Source organism: Micromesistius poutassou (genome assembly GCF_964030765.1).
Source record: "Micromesistius poutassou genome assembly, chromosome: 10".
NCBI lineage: Eukaryota > Metazoa > Chordata > Actinopteri > Gadiformes > Gadidae > Micromesistius > Micromesistius poutassou.
In genome coordinates, this window is record NC_140280.1 from 19,722,738 (window position 1) to 19,737,737 (window position 15,000).

Here is a 15,000-nt window from a genome sequence, read left to right on the forward strand (position 1 = left end):
CTCCATGTAGCCCCCCCCCCCCCCCCCACACACACACACACACACACACACACACACATAGATACACACACACATAGATACACACATGACCACACACACGCGATAGTCCACTGCGTCCGGCTGCCTTATCCCCCGTTCATTTGAATAAGAGGCTTTTTAGTTGTTTTGTTGCAGGAGATATTTATGTTTTAAGACGTCTTCTTCTCTTTGTGAGGGGACCCGTGTGCTGTCAGTGTTCTACCAGCAGGCCTGCACCTGGTACGCTCCCCAGCCTGTTGGTCCCTCGTCGGTCAGTAGATCTATCTGTACGCCCTGGGAGGGACGTGCCCCTCAATGGATTTCTGTTTAGCGTTGTGTCGGAGCTTGAAGCTAAAGCAATCAATATAGGTTCTATTTTTATATTCATACACTCAGTCGCTATGCTTTCTCCCCCACCCCCCCCCCCACCCCAAAGAACAGAAAGATCTCCACAAGGACATGGCTGCCTTTTATTTCTATTTATTTCTACATCCTGAGGAGTCATTGAGTGTACTTTGTATTTCTAATCAACATGCAGGGTTTGAAGGATGTCCATGTTCACTTTTATCTTTTCTCTAGATTTTTATTTAAGAGGACTTTATATGCACAAAGTAAATACTGCCTGCCGTAAATCGAGGTATGCTTTAATATAACTTAACTATTTCCTTTTTAAAAGATTTATGATATAGCGTGGTATTTTTTACAGAGTAGGGACAGCTAGTGATATTTACGTTCTGCCATGAGGACTTTTAGGTTTTCTTTGTGTTTTTACTGTAACAGAAATGACCCCACACTGGAGAGGATCTGACCAAAGCCAATGTACTGTTTTCTTTGAAGGACGTAAACAAATGTGATATTAAAGTTAAGTTGTATTGTTTTACCGTTTATGTCTTTACTAAATATGCTGTCCCCTTAACCAAAAGTGCAATATTTATATATTATCTTTGCAGCAATTTCTATATTTGGGGACCAGGGTTCCAATTTTCTTCTTTTTTATCGGGGTATTACGTAAAAATAATACAGTGGAAAGTGTATGAAAGTGTTTTGCTCTTTTCTGAATGAACCTGAACTTAAAACAAATAAAGTTGAAGATCTTGCTGCTTTTGAACAAGGAAGCTTGGGTCTTTAGAGCACCTTGGCTCGCAGATTTAAACTCTTAAATCAGGTACATATTGAAGCGTCTCCTCTTCTTGCTCCAAAAACATGTTGATTGTAAATAAATCATTTGTCATGCATTAACAGCTTACTCCCATGTCTCCTTTCCACTTAAGTTTACACCTCATGTTTTGGAGAGTGAATTAATCTGTTAATTAGAAGGAACTGTTAACTGAAATAAATGATTATTTTTAATTCTTAAAGTCTTTGCATCATTTATGCTGAATACAATTTAGAGCTACTGACACTTAAGTCACACGAAAGTCAGGAACAAAATGAGGTACAACAGAGGTAAGGTTGGAAATGTTTATTGGCTTCATATGACAGTAAGATAAGAAATACAGGACATAGGCAAACAAAGAGGCCGAATACAGTACTGGAGGAATCGTTCAACCGCTCCGACTTTCATTATTGTTCATTTGAAATGATTGCTTTTCTCCCTTTGAACCTTTTGAAACACAAAGCTTAGCACGGACTAACCAGTTGTGGAAGGCTTGGGATGGATGCAATAGCACTCTGAAAACAAACGGTAGTAGTGTGTATGCTCACACAAAGCAACTAGAGGCAGAACATCATTAGTCCAACTATATTGTCTAGTTTTGTCAAAGGCGCTTCAATGCTATTATGCTATAGTGTTGTAGCAATTAACAGCAGAATGTTTTGTATAATCTACTATGGAGACGATATAAGTGCTTTAGCGACTGTCCCCAACAACGGCTATTCATTTACTTTATTGATAATCTCAGGCTTTCTGGAACGTTCCATTCTTTTCTTGAAAAGACAACTGCTGTTTTGTTGACCCTTTATGTTTCTAAAATCTTTTTTTTAAGAATAACACCCAATCAATGAAAAGTAAGAAGTTAAAGACTTTATTTCTGTACATTAAAAACTATTTTTAGTTTCACTACCATACTTGAGACCAGTCAAGCGTTCATGTAAAATATTATTTGAGGGTTTCATCTGAACAAGGTTTGGCTCGCAAACGAGAATAGACTCAAAAATACTGAATTGTTTTTACAAGTCCTCATTGGCATCCAATCGTTCCTCTTGTAAACCAGACGGATGATCTAGACGAGACGATTTGGACGTGTTCTGTATTTACAGTGAACCTTTTTGGATGTATCAGTTTGGAGTGTAAACAAGAACGTAAAGAAAAAACCCACTTGGTATATCCCACTTTCTGTAGCATGTGCAAACTCACTTGAACAAAGGATTGAAAAGTGCACATATTTTCAACAAAATGACCGTTGAATTGATTATGCAGTCGAAGTAAAACATGTAAAAAATAAAAGTTATATATATATATATATATATATATATAAGAGAACCATTTTGTTAGCAGGAATCCTTTTTTCTTGCCCAAAAAATAATTAGGTTGAGGGGGCGGCCCCTGTGAGCCAGCCCCCCCACAGACAGAAGGCCTCGTGGTGCCCTGGGAGATCCCAGCCTGGGACATCTGCTACATTCCCTCTCAACCCTCCCTCCTGTCTCCTCCCTCCTGTCTCCTCTCTCCTGTCTCCTCTCTCCTGTCTCCTCTCTCCTGTCCACACGGGCAAAGTAATGCCCCAGAATTCTACATTATTTTACCACTTGCGGCCAAAATATTTTTTTTACCGATTGATTCGATTTCTGTGTTTGTGGAAAGCAAACATAAGTCAGTATTTAATGCGGCAGCATCTGTTGCTATTCTCTTTTTTTTTTTTTAAAGCTCTCCATAACAAACGGTGATCATTTGAATTGCATATATCTAAAAACACATCAAGCACTTTGCGTATCATACGGAGGCACAGTAACATCGAAGGCGATGGCACACGAAACAAAACACTTCCACCGCGACGTAAACGACTGCAACTCCTCGGCGCCCCTCGGGTCCCCTCGGCGCCCCTCAGCACCTCTCGGCACCTCTCGGCCCCCCTCGGCGCCCCTCGGCCCCCCTCAGCTCTTATATACGAGTAAACAAAAGTAAACAAACTAAATGGCTTATTTGGTTAAAAAAACGTCTCAGAGCCCCGCGTCACGAGGGCTCGCTGCTGGTTGACGTTCACTAAAAGCGCGCGCTGTGTATAAAAATGGAATGTAACAAAAACAAACTAAAAAAAAAAAGGATACATATAAATAAAATAAGAAATCAAATTAAATACAAAGTAGTGCCTTCCTGTGGCGGCGGCGGGCCTAGGGCTTCTAGGGCCTAGGGCCCAGGGCTCCTAGGGCCCAGGGCTCCTAGGGCCTAGGGCCCAGGGCTCCTAGGGCCTAGGGCCTAGGGCTCCTAGGGCCTAGGGCCTAGGGCTCCTAGGGCCCAGGGCCTCTAGGGCCTAGGGCTTCTAGGGCCTCTAGGGCCCAGGGCTCCTAGGGCCTAGGGCTCAGGGCTTCTAGGGCCTAGGGCCTCTAGGGCCCAGGGCTCCTAGGGCCCAGGGCTCCTAGGGCTCCTAGGGCCTAGGGCCTCTAGGGCCCAGGGCCTCTAGGGCCTAGGGCCTAGGGCTCCTAGGGCCTAGGGCTCCTAGGGCCTAGGGCCTCTAGGGCCCAGGGCTCCTAGGGCCTAGGGCTCCTAGGGCCTAGGGCCCAGGGCTCCTAGGGCCTAGGGCTTCTTGCTCAGGTAGTTAGAAGGGATCCAGCCCTCGTGCTCCCCGGCGCCGGTGTGTCTACAGAACCACCAGCCGCTGCCGTTCTTCTCCATCACCTCGAACACGGCGCCCGCCGCGAAGCCCGCCGTCTGCTCGTCGCCCTCGAAGTCGGCCACGGCGAGGTACAGCTGGTCCCGCGCCCCCCCGTCCCGCACCAGCGGCGGCAGCTTGTCCCGCGGCGGCGCCGGCTTCTTGGCCTTGGGCTGAGGCTTGGGCGGGACGGGCACCTTGTTCCCCCTGGGCTCCTCCCGCTCCCGGGGCGGGGGCGGGAGCACGAAGGCCTTAGGCTCCTCCCTCTCCCGGGGCGGGGGCGGGAGCACGAAGGCCTTAGGCTCCTCCCTCTCCCGGGGCGGGGGCGGGAGCACGAAGCCCTTGGGCTTGGGCGGCGGGGGCCTGCTGAGCGCGGGCAGCTCGGGCTTGGGGCCCTCGGGGGCCTCCCTGCTGGGGGGGAAGTGCGGGGGGGTCCGGGGGGTCTCGGTGGGGCTGGACGGGTCCGTCTTCTTTGGGGGCGGCGGCCTCCTGGGGGCCAGGGCGGGGGGCCTCTGGGGCTGCTCCCTGGGGGGGGGGGGCCCCGGCTTGGCGGGCGGGGCGGGGCCCTCGGGGGCGTGGCCGTTGAGCTGCTTGCTGGCCGTCGGCCGCGGCTCCTCCGGGGGCTTGCCGTTGTTCAGGGGGGCGGGGCCGGGGAAGTGCTTGGGGGCGGGGCCCGGAGGGGGGCTGGGGTGGGAGCTGGCGGGCGGCGGGGGGCCGCCGGCCTCGGGGGCCCCGGGGGCCCCGGGGGCCCCGGGCTCCGCGGGCTTGGCGGGCCGCAGCTTGCTCCTCAGGTTGGTGATGTCCAGCCGGTTGTCGGGGGCCTCGGGTTTGGCGGCGGGGACCGGTTTGGGCCGGACCCCCGGCTTGGGCTTCATGAAGAGCGGGGGCCCGGCGGGCTCGGGGCCCTCCTCGGGGCCCTCGGCGCGGGGCCGGGGCGGCTGCTTGGGGACGGGCTTCAGGTTGAACTTCTTCACCTCCTTGGCGGAGATCTTGTGGCCGCACTCCAGCCCCATGTCGTTCTTCAGGTGCAGCGCCTTGTTCTTGTCCTCCTTCTTGGGCTCCGGGGGCCTCTCCTGCTGTCTGAAGGGCGGGGGCACCTTGGGGCCCCCCAGGGCCAGCAGGGCCGCCGGGGCCGGGGGCTTGAGGCCCCCCAGGGCCCCGGGGGCCGGGGGCTTGGGCGGGAGGGGCTTGCAGAGCTCGGCCCTGGGCCCCTGGGGCGGCTCCTCGGGGCCCTTGTTGATGGACTCCCTGCGGGGGGGCAGCGCCGGCTTCTCCTCCAGGGGGGGGGCGGAGGGCGCCGGGGGGAGGGGCTCGGAGAACAGCGCCGAGGAGCCCTTGCTGCCGCCGGACTTCCAGTCCCTCAGCTTGGGCCGCGCGAAGGCGTCTGCGGCGGCGCCGGGCTCGTCTGGGAGGGGCTTGGACCAGCCGTCCTCCGGGGCGGCGGCGGCGGCGGCGGCGTTCCCGGCGTTCCCGGCGTTCCCGTCCTCCAGCCTCAGCTTCTCCATCTCGTTGGGCAGCGGCGCCAGGAAGTTGGGCCTCAGGGCGCTGCTGGTCTTCTTGTACTTGTCGATGAAGGTGATGGGGGCCCAGCCCTCCTTGTCCTCGATCTGGATGTACCACCAGCCGCTGGAGTTCTTCTCAATCACCTGGAGGGGGAGGGGGACAGGGTTAGGGTGGAGGTCCAACAGGGTGGGGGTCTGTCAGGGTGGAGGTCTGTCAGGGTGGGGGTCTGTCAGGGTGGGGGTCCAACAGGGTGGGGGTCTGTCAGGGTGGAGGTCTGTCAGGGTGGAGGTCTGTCAGGGTGGAGGGGGACAGGGTCAGGGTGGAGGTCCAACAGGGTGGGGGTCTGTCAGGGTGGGGGTCTGTCAGGGTGGGGGTCTGTCAGGGTGGAGGTCTGTCAGGGTGGGGGTCTGTCAGGGTGGGGGTCTGTCAGGGTGGGGGTCTGTCAGGGTGGGGGTCCAACAGGGTGGAGGTCTGTCAGGGTGGGGGTCTGTCAGGGTGGAGGTCCTACAGGGTGGAGGTCTGTCAGGGTGGAGGTCCTACAGGGTGGAGGTCTGTCAGGGTGGGGGTCTGTCAGGGTGGGGGTCTGTCAGGGTGGAGGGGGACAGGGTCAGGGTGGGGGTCTGTCAGGGTGGGGGTCTGTCAGGGTGGAGGGGCCGACAGCGTGGCTTTGGCCCCGGGGGCTCCCCACCGGGGGTGGAGGCGGGGCTCCCCCCGGGACTCACCTCCACTTTGAGGCCGGCCTGGAAGCTGATGCCGTCGGGGATGGTGGTCTGGAAGTCGGCGATGGTGTAGAATTCCTCCTCCACCTGCGGCGGGACGGGCGGCTTGGGCAGGTTGGCGCCACGTGGCTGAAGGGTGGAGGAGAGGAGGAGCAGCAGGACACAGTAGGGTGGAGGAGAGGAGGAGGAGCAGGACACAGCGAGGTGGAGGAGAGGAGGAGCAGGACACAGTGAGGTGGAGGAGAGGAGGAGCAGGACACAGCGAGGTGGAGGAGAGGAGGAGGAGCAGGACACAGCGAGGTGGAGGAGAGGAGGAGGAGCAGGACACAGTAGGGTGGAGGAGAGGAGGAGCAGGACACAGCGTTAGGTAGTAAACAGTACGGGTGCAGATAAAAAGGCTCAACGGTTTAGATCAAACAAGAAAAAGGTCATTGCAGCGGAGACCATGAAAATAACATAATAACCTAGAGCATAGCCAGATGTAATAATGTTACCAGATGTAATAATGTTACTAGTGGATGGTTGGTGAAATAGTTGATGTTATAAAATGTACAAAGTACTATCATTTGAGTCATTTGTAAGTAATGGTATCTGCCAGCTATCCTTGAGTGAAATGTTTTGAAAGCTCTGTTAAGGTTTTACATCGCCTGCCTCTGCACGAGACGATTGAGATACTATACCACTCCCGGCTCATATCTGACCAATCAGGGCATTCGATCCTCCCAGCCAATTAAAGGTGAGCAGATGCGCTCTTCTGCCCCCTCTCTTCACAGCGGTCGAAGCGCAGCTATAAGTGGGCGTAGTACTCAGGACGGTGAGTACCTGCAGCTATAAGTGGGCGTAGTACTCACGACGGTGAGTACCTGCAGCTATAAGTGGGCGTAGTACTCAGGACGGTGAGTACCTGCAGCTATAAGTGGGCGTAGTACTCAGGACGGTGAGTACCTGCAGCTATAAGTGGGCGTAGTACTCACGATGGTGAGGTCCCTGCGAGGTGGAGGTCTCTGTCTCAAGCCCATTTCTGTGGAGGGGAAACAATGCAGACAGATGAGTGACCAAGTGATGCACGACATTGAAAACCAAATCACTCTACAAATGCCACAATACACCACTAGCAGTGGCAGGGGTGGTTCAAAAACAGGTTCTTTGATGAAGATGAAGTTCCTAGCTCGAAGGCCAAAAAATAAGTCTTCTACAAAAGTTAGAAGTGAATCAATGTCATGTCAGGATGTACGTTTGGACGTCTAGAGTGACCCCACTGTAAGGTCACATCGGTACGAGACACTCCACTCCACTCACTCAGCTTGCCGCCGTCGGAGAAGGCCGACAGCTTGGGCTCCTTCTGGGGGTCTTTGGCCCCGTTGTTCAGATGGTTCTGTCTGGACGCGCCCTCCAGGTCGCTGCTGCTGGCGTTGGCAGAGCCCCCCGCTGACTGCTTCTGGGCCTGCAGGTCCACCTTGGTCAGGTAGGAGGCAGGGGCCCAGCCCTCGCGGCCCTGGTACCTGCGGGGGCCCAGGGGTTGAGATGCGCCAAATACAAGGAATACACCGGGCTGCTGCTGGGAGACCAGGTCTGGGGACCATACCCCAGGCCGTCCATAAACAGGACACCCGGACACCCACCAGCGGTTTGATATCACCGGCTTTAATGTGTAACATTATTGTTTTTCTATCCACTTGATGTACTGACATTCAAACCCCAGACGGCACTCTGAGTGTATTGGTCTCGTGGTCCATTTGACCGTTGTTTATTTGTAGCGTATTGATTTTGTACGTTTGGCAGACGTGTCGCGTTGCTGTAAAGAAGGCGCTCCCTCGGTCCACTGCTGTGGTATACTGCATCATAATAATTCAGTCAGGCATTAGTAGAGCTCCTTACAATGATCTATGCCAAGGGTTGGATATCATTAAAGATCCCTCCGGTCTCCGGGGATGTGGAGACCAGCTTTTAGCTCTGAGTTTGGCAGACCCTCGTCGTGGACCCGTCTGCAGGTCTAACTGCCGCTAGATACGCTGGTGCCACTCAGTTAGCATGAGGATGGTCTACGTGGATATATATATCTTTGTTTGTGGATGTAGCTAAGCGTTATACGTATAATACGTTGAACTGTTTGTGTATGAGCAGAATAAAGCGGTGACCATGATAGTGTTGGGTGTCAGTGTGTTAGTGTGTTAGTGTGTTAGTGTGTCAGTGTGTCAGTGTGCTAGTGTGTCAGTGTTGTACCTGATCTTCCACCAGCCCTCCAGGTTCCTCTGGATCACCTCCACCACCATGCCCTTCTCCAGGTCTATCTCATCCTGGTCCCGGGCCGCGTAGGGGTACACCACCGAGTACTTCTCCTCTGGGGACGGACACACAGGGGGTCAGCGGGGCCACGGGTCATCAGCCCTGTGGGGCGCTCTTTCTTGCTGCCGACGTCAACCACAACAACCAAGATCAACACGTTTCTCTCTCCTGCTCGGCAGGTTTGGTTCAGGTCTCCTACGGCCAGAGGCCCACCATTGTACACTTTGGTTTCCTGTTTTCAGAGATTTACGCTTTGATCGTGTCGCTGGTGGCTTCGGCAATAAGAAGATTGAGGGGCATTAGAGAGATGTCTTCACTCTCCTAGCAGTAATGCTAGGAGAGTGAAGACACAACACAGAATCACACAGACAGGACCAGGTTGTTACAAGACATGTTGATCTTAAAACGTACACTGTTTAAGCACCCAAACGGGGGTCACATCTCAGCCGTGTCACATGTATTGAACCCCCAGCCTGAGTATTTATTAGTTCCAATGGCAATGGCCTGTGACCGCCCTAGATGACTTAGAATGCCACATCAAGGTTCTTTCCAATTAAGAAATATGGGATAAACATTACCGTAGACATTACCATGACCGAAATGAGAGCTGGCCAGAGAACTGTCTTACGGCCCCTGAAGTAGAACCACTGACCCCAGGTGAGGCGGTCTAGACCAGCCCCGACTGGTTTGGAATGAAAGAGCTGCTTCAGATGAAACTTTAGGCAGCGTCTTCTTTGAGCGAGAGATGAAACGGTGCACAGTCCACGGTCCACGGTGCACAGACGCACCCACTACCTGACCGCACATGACAGGATCACGTTAACGTACGTGACACAGTACAGGAAGGAGAAGGAGGCCCAGCATGCAAGAGGCTGTGACATGCCTGGTCTGTGCTGCATGCACACAGGCAACATGCACGCTATGGCTGCAAACTGATGACTGTTTATTTATTCAATTCATCCATCACTTGTATTATCGATTTATCTTTTGGTCTATGTGACAGCAAAATGTCCATCACGAGGCAACTTGGACTGAATTAGTGTCTGATGACTCCAGTTAAAGTTAACGATACCAAAGGATTACTTTTATAATCCTGAAGATGCAGGAAACAGGAAAAGAAAGAGAAAAAAGATGGGGAAAAGAAGCTCCAACCAGCTAAACGTTGGTGTATTGACTAAATAAACCACTACAACGTTGAATCGATGAATTGCCTAATTGACCGATTGAACATTTGCGCATGCACACACACCCAGACACACACACCCAGACACAGACACACACACACACACACACACACACACACACACACAGACAGACAGACAGACAGACAGACAGACAGACAGACAGACAGACAGACAGACAGACAGACAGACAGACAGACAGACAGACAGACAGACACACACACACACACACACACACACACACACAGACACACACAGACACACACAGACAGACACACACCCAGGCACAGACACACACACACACACACACACACACACACAGACAGACAGACAGACAGACAGACAGACAGACACACAGACAGACACACACCCAGGCACAGACACACACACACACACACACACACACACACAGACAGACAGACAGACAGACAGACAGACAGACAGACAGACAGACAGACAGACAGACAGACAGACACACACACACACACACACACACACACACACACACACACACACACACACACACAGACAGACACACACCCAGGCACAGACACACACACACACACACACACACACCCAGGCACACACACACACACACACACACACACACACACACACACAGACAGACACACACCCAGGCACACACACACACACACACACACACACACACACACACACACACACACACACACACAGACAGACACACACCCAGGCACAGACACACACACACACACACACACACACCCACACACACACACACACAGACACACACACAGACACAGAGCACAGAGGGGGTAGAGAGGCGTGCGCTGCACCTGGCCCCCAGCCCGTGCTGAGCAGGTCCCCCAGGGTCCTGCGCCGCCCCACCAGGGCCCTGGGCAGGGAGCGGAACCGCCGGGGCCCTGACGCGTCCACGGTGGGCGGGGTCAGGGGTCACAGGAAGGCAGTGTTACCACAACCTTAAAGAAACATCGCTACTCATGGCCGCTGAGCTCCCCCTGGGTCCACCAAAACAGAACGCAGTGGAAGACCCTCACGTGAGCAGGACCCTTCCTCTGGGGGGCAGCGGGAACACACATTTATCTCGAAGGGGACGTATTATGGAACCAACACTGTTCTGGGATTGGGGCTGCTGTTTGGGTCTCTGGTGCTGCCGCACGCATACACACTTTGAAATAAGTCTGTACGGTTTTTTGCCGCTTTTCCACCGACAGTACCAGCTCAACTCGCCACCACTTAGGCACGACTCGGTTTGGTTCCCGGCACGTCGCGTTTCCATCTAAAAAAAGAACCTCTTCAACGTGGGAGGGTCGTCATTAGGGTTTAATCCCGGGAGACGGGATTCCCGGGAAATCTGATCAAGACTATTTCCTGATTCCCAGGAAAGGTTATGACGAGAAATGGGAAATAAAATTAAATAAAAAACGCAATGACTGCGCGTCTGTTGTTGTCATACGGTAACGATGATGGAGGCGAAACTCGAGCCCTGGGAAAGGAACGACACTAAAAGTAAACAGTGAAACGCTGATCCGTGTCCCCCTCGGGAGCTGGTCCGTGGACTCCAGCCACGCCGGACACACACAACCACGCCGGACACACACAACCACGCCGGACACACACAACCACGCCGGACACACACAACCACGCACAGCCTAACTCTAGCCCCGGGAAAGGAGCGACACACACTGCGAAACGCTGATCAGTGTCCCCCTCGGGAGCGGGTTCGTGGACTCCAGCCACGCCGGACACAACTTAACTTTGAGTGATTATTGTCGTTTACAGCCACTGGCCAATCAGTTGCCAGCAGCCTGTTTACATCACACAAAAGTACCTACTCCGCTCGCTTGGAACCTCAACGGAGGTAGTACTAAAAAAAGTACCCGGTACCAGGTACCAGGTACCGGGTACTTTTTTTGGCGATGGAAACGCAAAAAAAGGCGGGCCAAGTCGAGGCGAGGCGAGGCGAGGCGAGCTGGTACTGTCGGTGGAAAAGGGGCATGTGTGGACCAGCGGAGCGCTGAGCGGAGATGTTCGCGCATTTCAGAAGCAGGGAGATTCCATACAAAAGTAGATGTCTAATTTGTTAGACACACAATTTGTTAGATGTCTAATAGTCTGTGGTTCACTCTGACAGCTCATTGGTCAACGGGCAGCAGCTCATTTGCATGAAAGCTGCAGACGCCACAAACAGCACATTGTGAAGGCACTGAGACAGAGGGGAATAGGAGAGATCTTTTTTCCTAAAAGCTATGAAAACAGCTTCAAAAACATGTTTTCTGGAACTCATATACTGTGTTTACCTTTTGGGAAAACACCATAATAAGTCTCCTTTAACGTTTCATCGTAATCTATTGTATTTATTTTATTGTTTTTGTAGCCCATTAACGCTCAAAATGTGTGCATTATCAAGTAAAAGCGAGGCCACCTGGATTGTTAACCCTTGAAATAAGAAGATGTATCCAGTTCATTTCAAAAAGAGACAAAAGGAGAGCCAGACGGAGACGGTCGTCGTACCTTCCTCCCCCGGCAGGGAGAAGTCGTCTGGGTCGTCCTGGGCCTCCAGGCAGGTGGCGGGGACCCAGCCCTGGGCGTCGTCCGAGCTCACGAACCACCAGCCTGAGAGGGGCAGTGTGCAAAATAGTTTTGAACAAAAGTGCAGAATCATTCTGTTTGGCGCGTGCAACGACAATTTGTATTCACCGTCGCGTCCGACCAGAATCAAATCAAGCTTCCATCTAAAGCCCACTCCTGTGGGCATCCAGTCAAACGACTGCAGGGGACATTGTGGGTATTTCATCTGCCAGACGTCTCCCAATGCCAAACAATAACAATTAAACCAAATTATGAATGGAAGAACCCCTAGCTGCTCCTCAATGACGTCTGGATTTACTGCGTCTGCTCCCTCACTGTGATATTAAACCGTAACATAAGAGACACAGAAGCATTCTATTACATAACAGAGTGGGATGCATCTTTCACAGCCTAGAGTGATATTAATAGAATATAATCTTGCGTGAATCCAGAACTAAGTTGCAACTTAAACTTGTGATGTTAAACTCTAGGTTAAAATCCTCCTCAAAGTGCACAATCTACCCGTGGGCATGCTTGGGCAGAGATGGCCCAGCCCCTTACCGCCTCCATTATAACATGTGATTTGTATTCATCTCAAGTGGCTGATCTCCAGGTCACACCCTGTTCCTCTCTGCGGATCAGTCTGGTCTCCAGCGGTTAAGGAAGCCTCTCCCCTCTAAAGACTAAAGTACCCACCAGCCCTACGGCCGGGGACTTCCAGTCCAACGAGCAAGGAACGCTGTAGTCTGCTTAACAGAGCAACCAAAACGAAGAGAACAAACCAAGATGAGCTGGAGACTCGATAGGACATGTTATAGAGGCTACTGCTGGACACTCAATAGGACATGTTATGAAGGCTACTGACTCAATAGGACATGTTATAGAGGCTGCTGACTCAATAGGACATGTTATGAAGGCTACTGACTCAATAGGACATGTTATAGAGGCTACTGACTCAATAGGACATGTTATAGAGGCTACTGACTCAATGGGACATGTTATAGAGGCTACTGCTGGACACTCAATGGGACATGTTATAGAGGCTACTGACTCAATAGGACATGTTATAGAGGCTACTGCTGGACACTCAATAGGACATGTTATGAAGGCTACTGACTCAATAGGACATGTTATAGAGGCTGCTGACTCAATAGGACATGTTATGAAGGCTACTGACTCAATAGGACATGTTATAGAGGCTACTGACTCAATAGGACATGTTATAGAGGCTGCTGACTCAATAGGACATGTTATAGAGGCTACTGACTCAATAGGACATGTTATAGAGGCTACTGACTCAATAGGACATGTTATAGAGGCTACTGACTCAATAGGACATGTTATAGAGGCTGCTGACTCAATAGGACATGTTATGAAGGCTACTGACTCAATAGGACATGTTATAGAGGCTACTGACTCAATAGGACATGTTATAGAGGCTGCTGACTCAATAGGACATGTTATAGAGGCTACTGACTCAATAGGACATGTTATAGAGGCTACTGACTCAATAGGACATGTTATGCGGAGAGGCGTACCGGACTCGTTCTTCTCGATGACCTCCACCACCTGGCCCACGTGCAGGCCGATCTCCGAGCTCTCCTGCTTCTGGTAGTCGGTGACGGCCACGTACTGGTCCAGGAGCAGCGGGTCTGTGGAGCTGGTGTCCCCTGGGCCGCGCACAACCACACCACACACACCATGGACACACAACTTTGGTTTTGAAAATATAAAAAGTAAGTAAAAGTCGTGTTTACTTGGATCACATTTTTCCCTCCACCTTCCCCATGCCCTTTTGTTTGGTCCGGATTAGAACAAACCCAGACGCAAACAAAACAACTATTCCCTGAGCCCCCCTCTGGAGACCAGGAGAGCCCCCCTCTAGAGACCAGGAGAGCCCCCCTCTAGAGACCAGGAGAGCCCCCCTCTAGAGACCAGTAGAGCCCCCCTCTAGAGACCAGTAGAGCCCCCCTCTAGAGACCAGGAGAGCCCCCCTCTAGAGACCAGGAAGGGAACGGACTGATGGTGTGAAGCGGAGAGCGGAGGGCAGAGAGGAGAGAAGGGGGAGCTGATGGAGGAGGAGGAGGCGATGAGGAGAGAAGGGGGAGCTGATGGAGGAGGAGGAGGCGATGAGGAGAGAAGGGGGAGCTAATGGAGGAGGAGGAGGCGATGAGGAGAGAGTCAGTAAAACAAAACAAAGAGGGGGTTAGTACGGGCAAGACCCAAATAAAACGTTGAAACCCAAAGACCATCACCAGCGAAACATGAAGCCAGCTCAGAGCTAGAGATGTTACAGAGCTCAGGGCTTAGGAAAAACAACATTACAGATATTATTTAAAATATAGCGTTTTTTAGGGACAACTGTATTACTACATGGTTACGCAAAGTAACGCATTACTTTTCAACGAACTATTGTGTATTAACGACACACCTTATTAATGATTAAAAATTAATAGAGAGTGTGTGTGTGTGGGCTGGGAGGATCAGTTTAGGTCTGTCCATTGTTTGTTTATAGATTTAGTTCCCATGGCAACACGGTCCTCTCTCCTCTACTCTGTGATGACAGTGTACCAAGTTGTGTGCATGATTTTTGATAAATGTTAAAGAAATGACGTTGAATTTCCCCCAATAGACCTCTGAAGAATAAGTCCCGCCTCCGAGGCTCCGGTTCCCTCGGTCAAACGTCTATGTGAGATAACACATGAATGATGTGGGTTATGAATGATCCTACATAACAAACTCTGTAGGTGGCGGAGAAGTAAAAGCTGCGTCACGTTTTCAACTACACACTCTCTCCATCTAGTTTCGACTGGCTTTTTGGATTGTCGGTGCCGTTAAAGAAGTAAACGATTATTAATGCTACTTTAACGGCACCAAAAATCAAAAAACCCAGTCGAAACTAGATGGAAACGGTTG

At 51.8% G+C, this 15,000-nt stretch overlaps 2 protein-coding genes across 3 annotated transcripts in view; one reads left to right on the forward strand and one right to left on the reverse strand.

Moving 5' to 3' along the window:
- LOC311354672 (serine/threonine-protein kinase 10-like) overlaps nt 1-1,376 on the forward strand; it is a 28,870-nt gene extending 27,494 nt beyond the window's left edge. Inside the window, exon 17 of the mRNA XM_084474491.1 lies at nt 1-1,376. This exon is cut by the window's left edge and continues 125 nt beyond it. Coding sequence (XP_084330617.1) covers nt 1-10 — 10 coding nt within the window. The 3' untranslated portion in view covers nt 11-1,376.
- A 2,355-nt stretch (nt 1,377-3,731) lies between these two features.
- The window catches only part of sh3pxd2b (SH3 and PX domains 2B), a 22,776-nt gene continuing 11,507 nt past the window's right edge, over nt 3,732-15,000 (reverse strand). For both annotated transcript variants that reach the window (XM_084473808.1, XM_084473807.1), the window contains 7 exons: nt 13,623-13,754; nt 12,028-12,129; nt 8,270-8,387; nt 7,346-7,548; nt 7,021-7,067; nt 6,050-6,175; nt 3,732-5,470 (listed from right to left, as the gene is read on the reverse strand). In XM_084473808.1, coding sequence (XP_084329934.1) covers nt 3,749-5,470; nt 6,050-6,175; nt 7,021-7,067; nt 7,346-7,548; nt 8,270-8,387; nt 12,028-12,129; nt 13,623-13,754 — 2,450 coding nt within the window. In that variant the 3' untranslated portion in view covers nt 3,732-3,748. The remainder of the gene's footprint in view (nt 5,471-6,049; nt 6,176-7,020; nt 7,068-7,345; nt 7,549-8,269; nt 8,388-12,027; nt 12,130-13,622; nt 13,755-15,000) is intronic.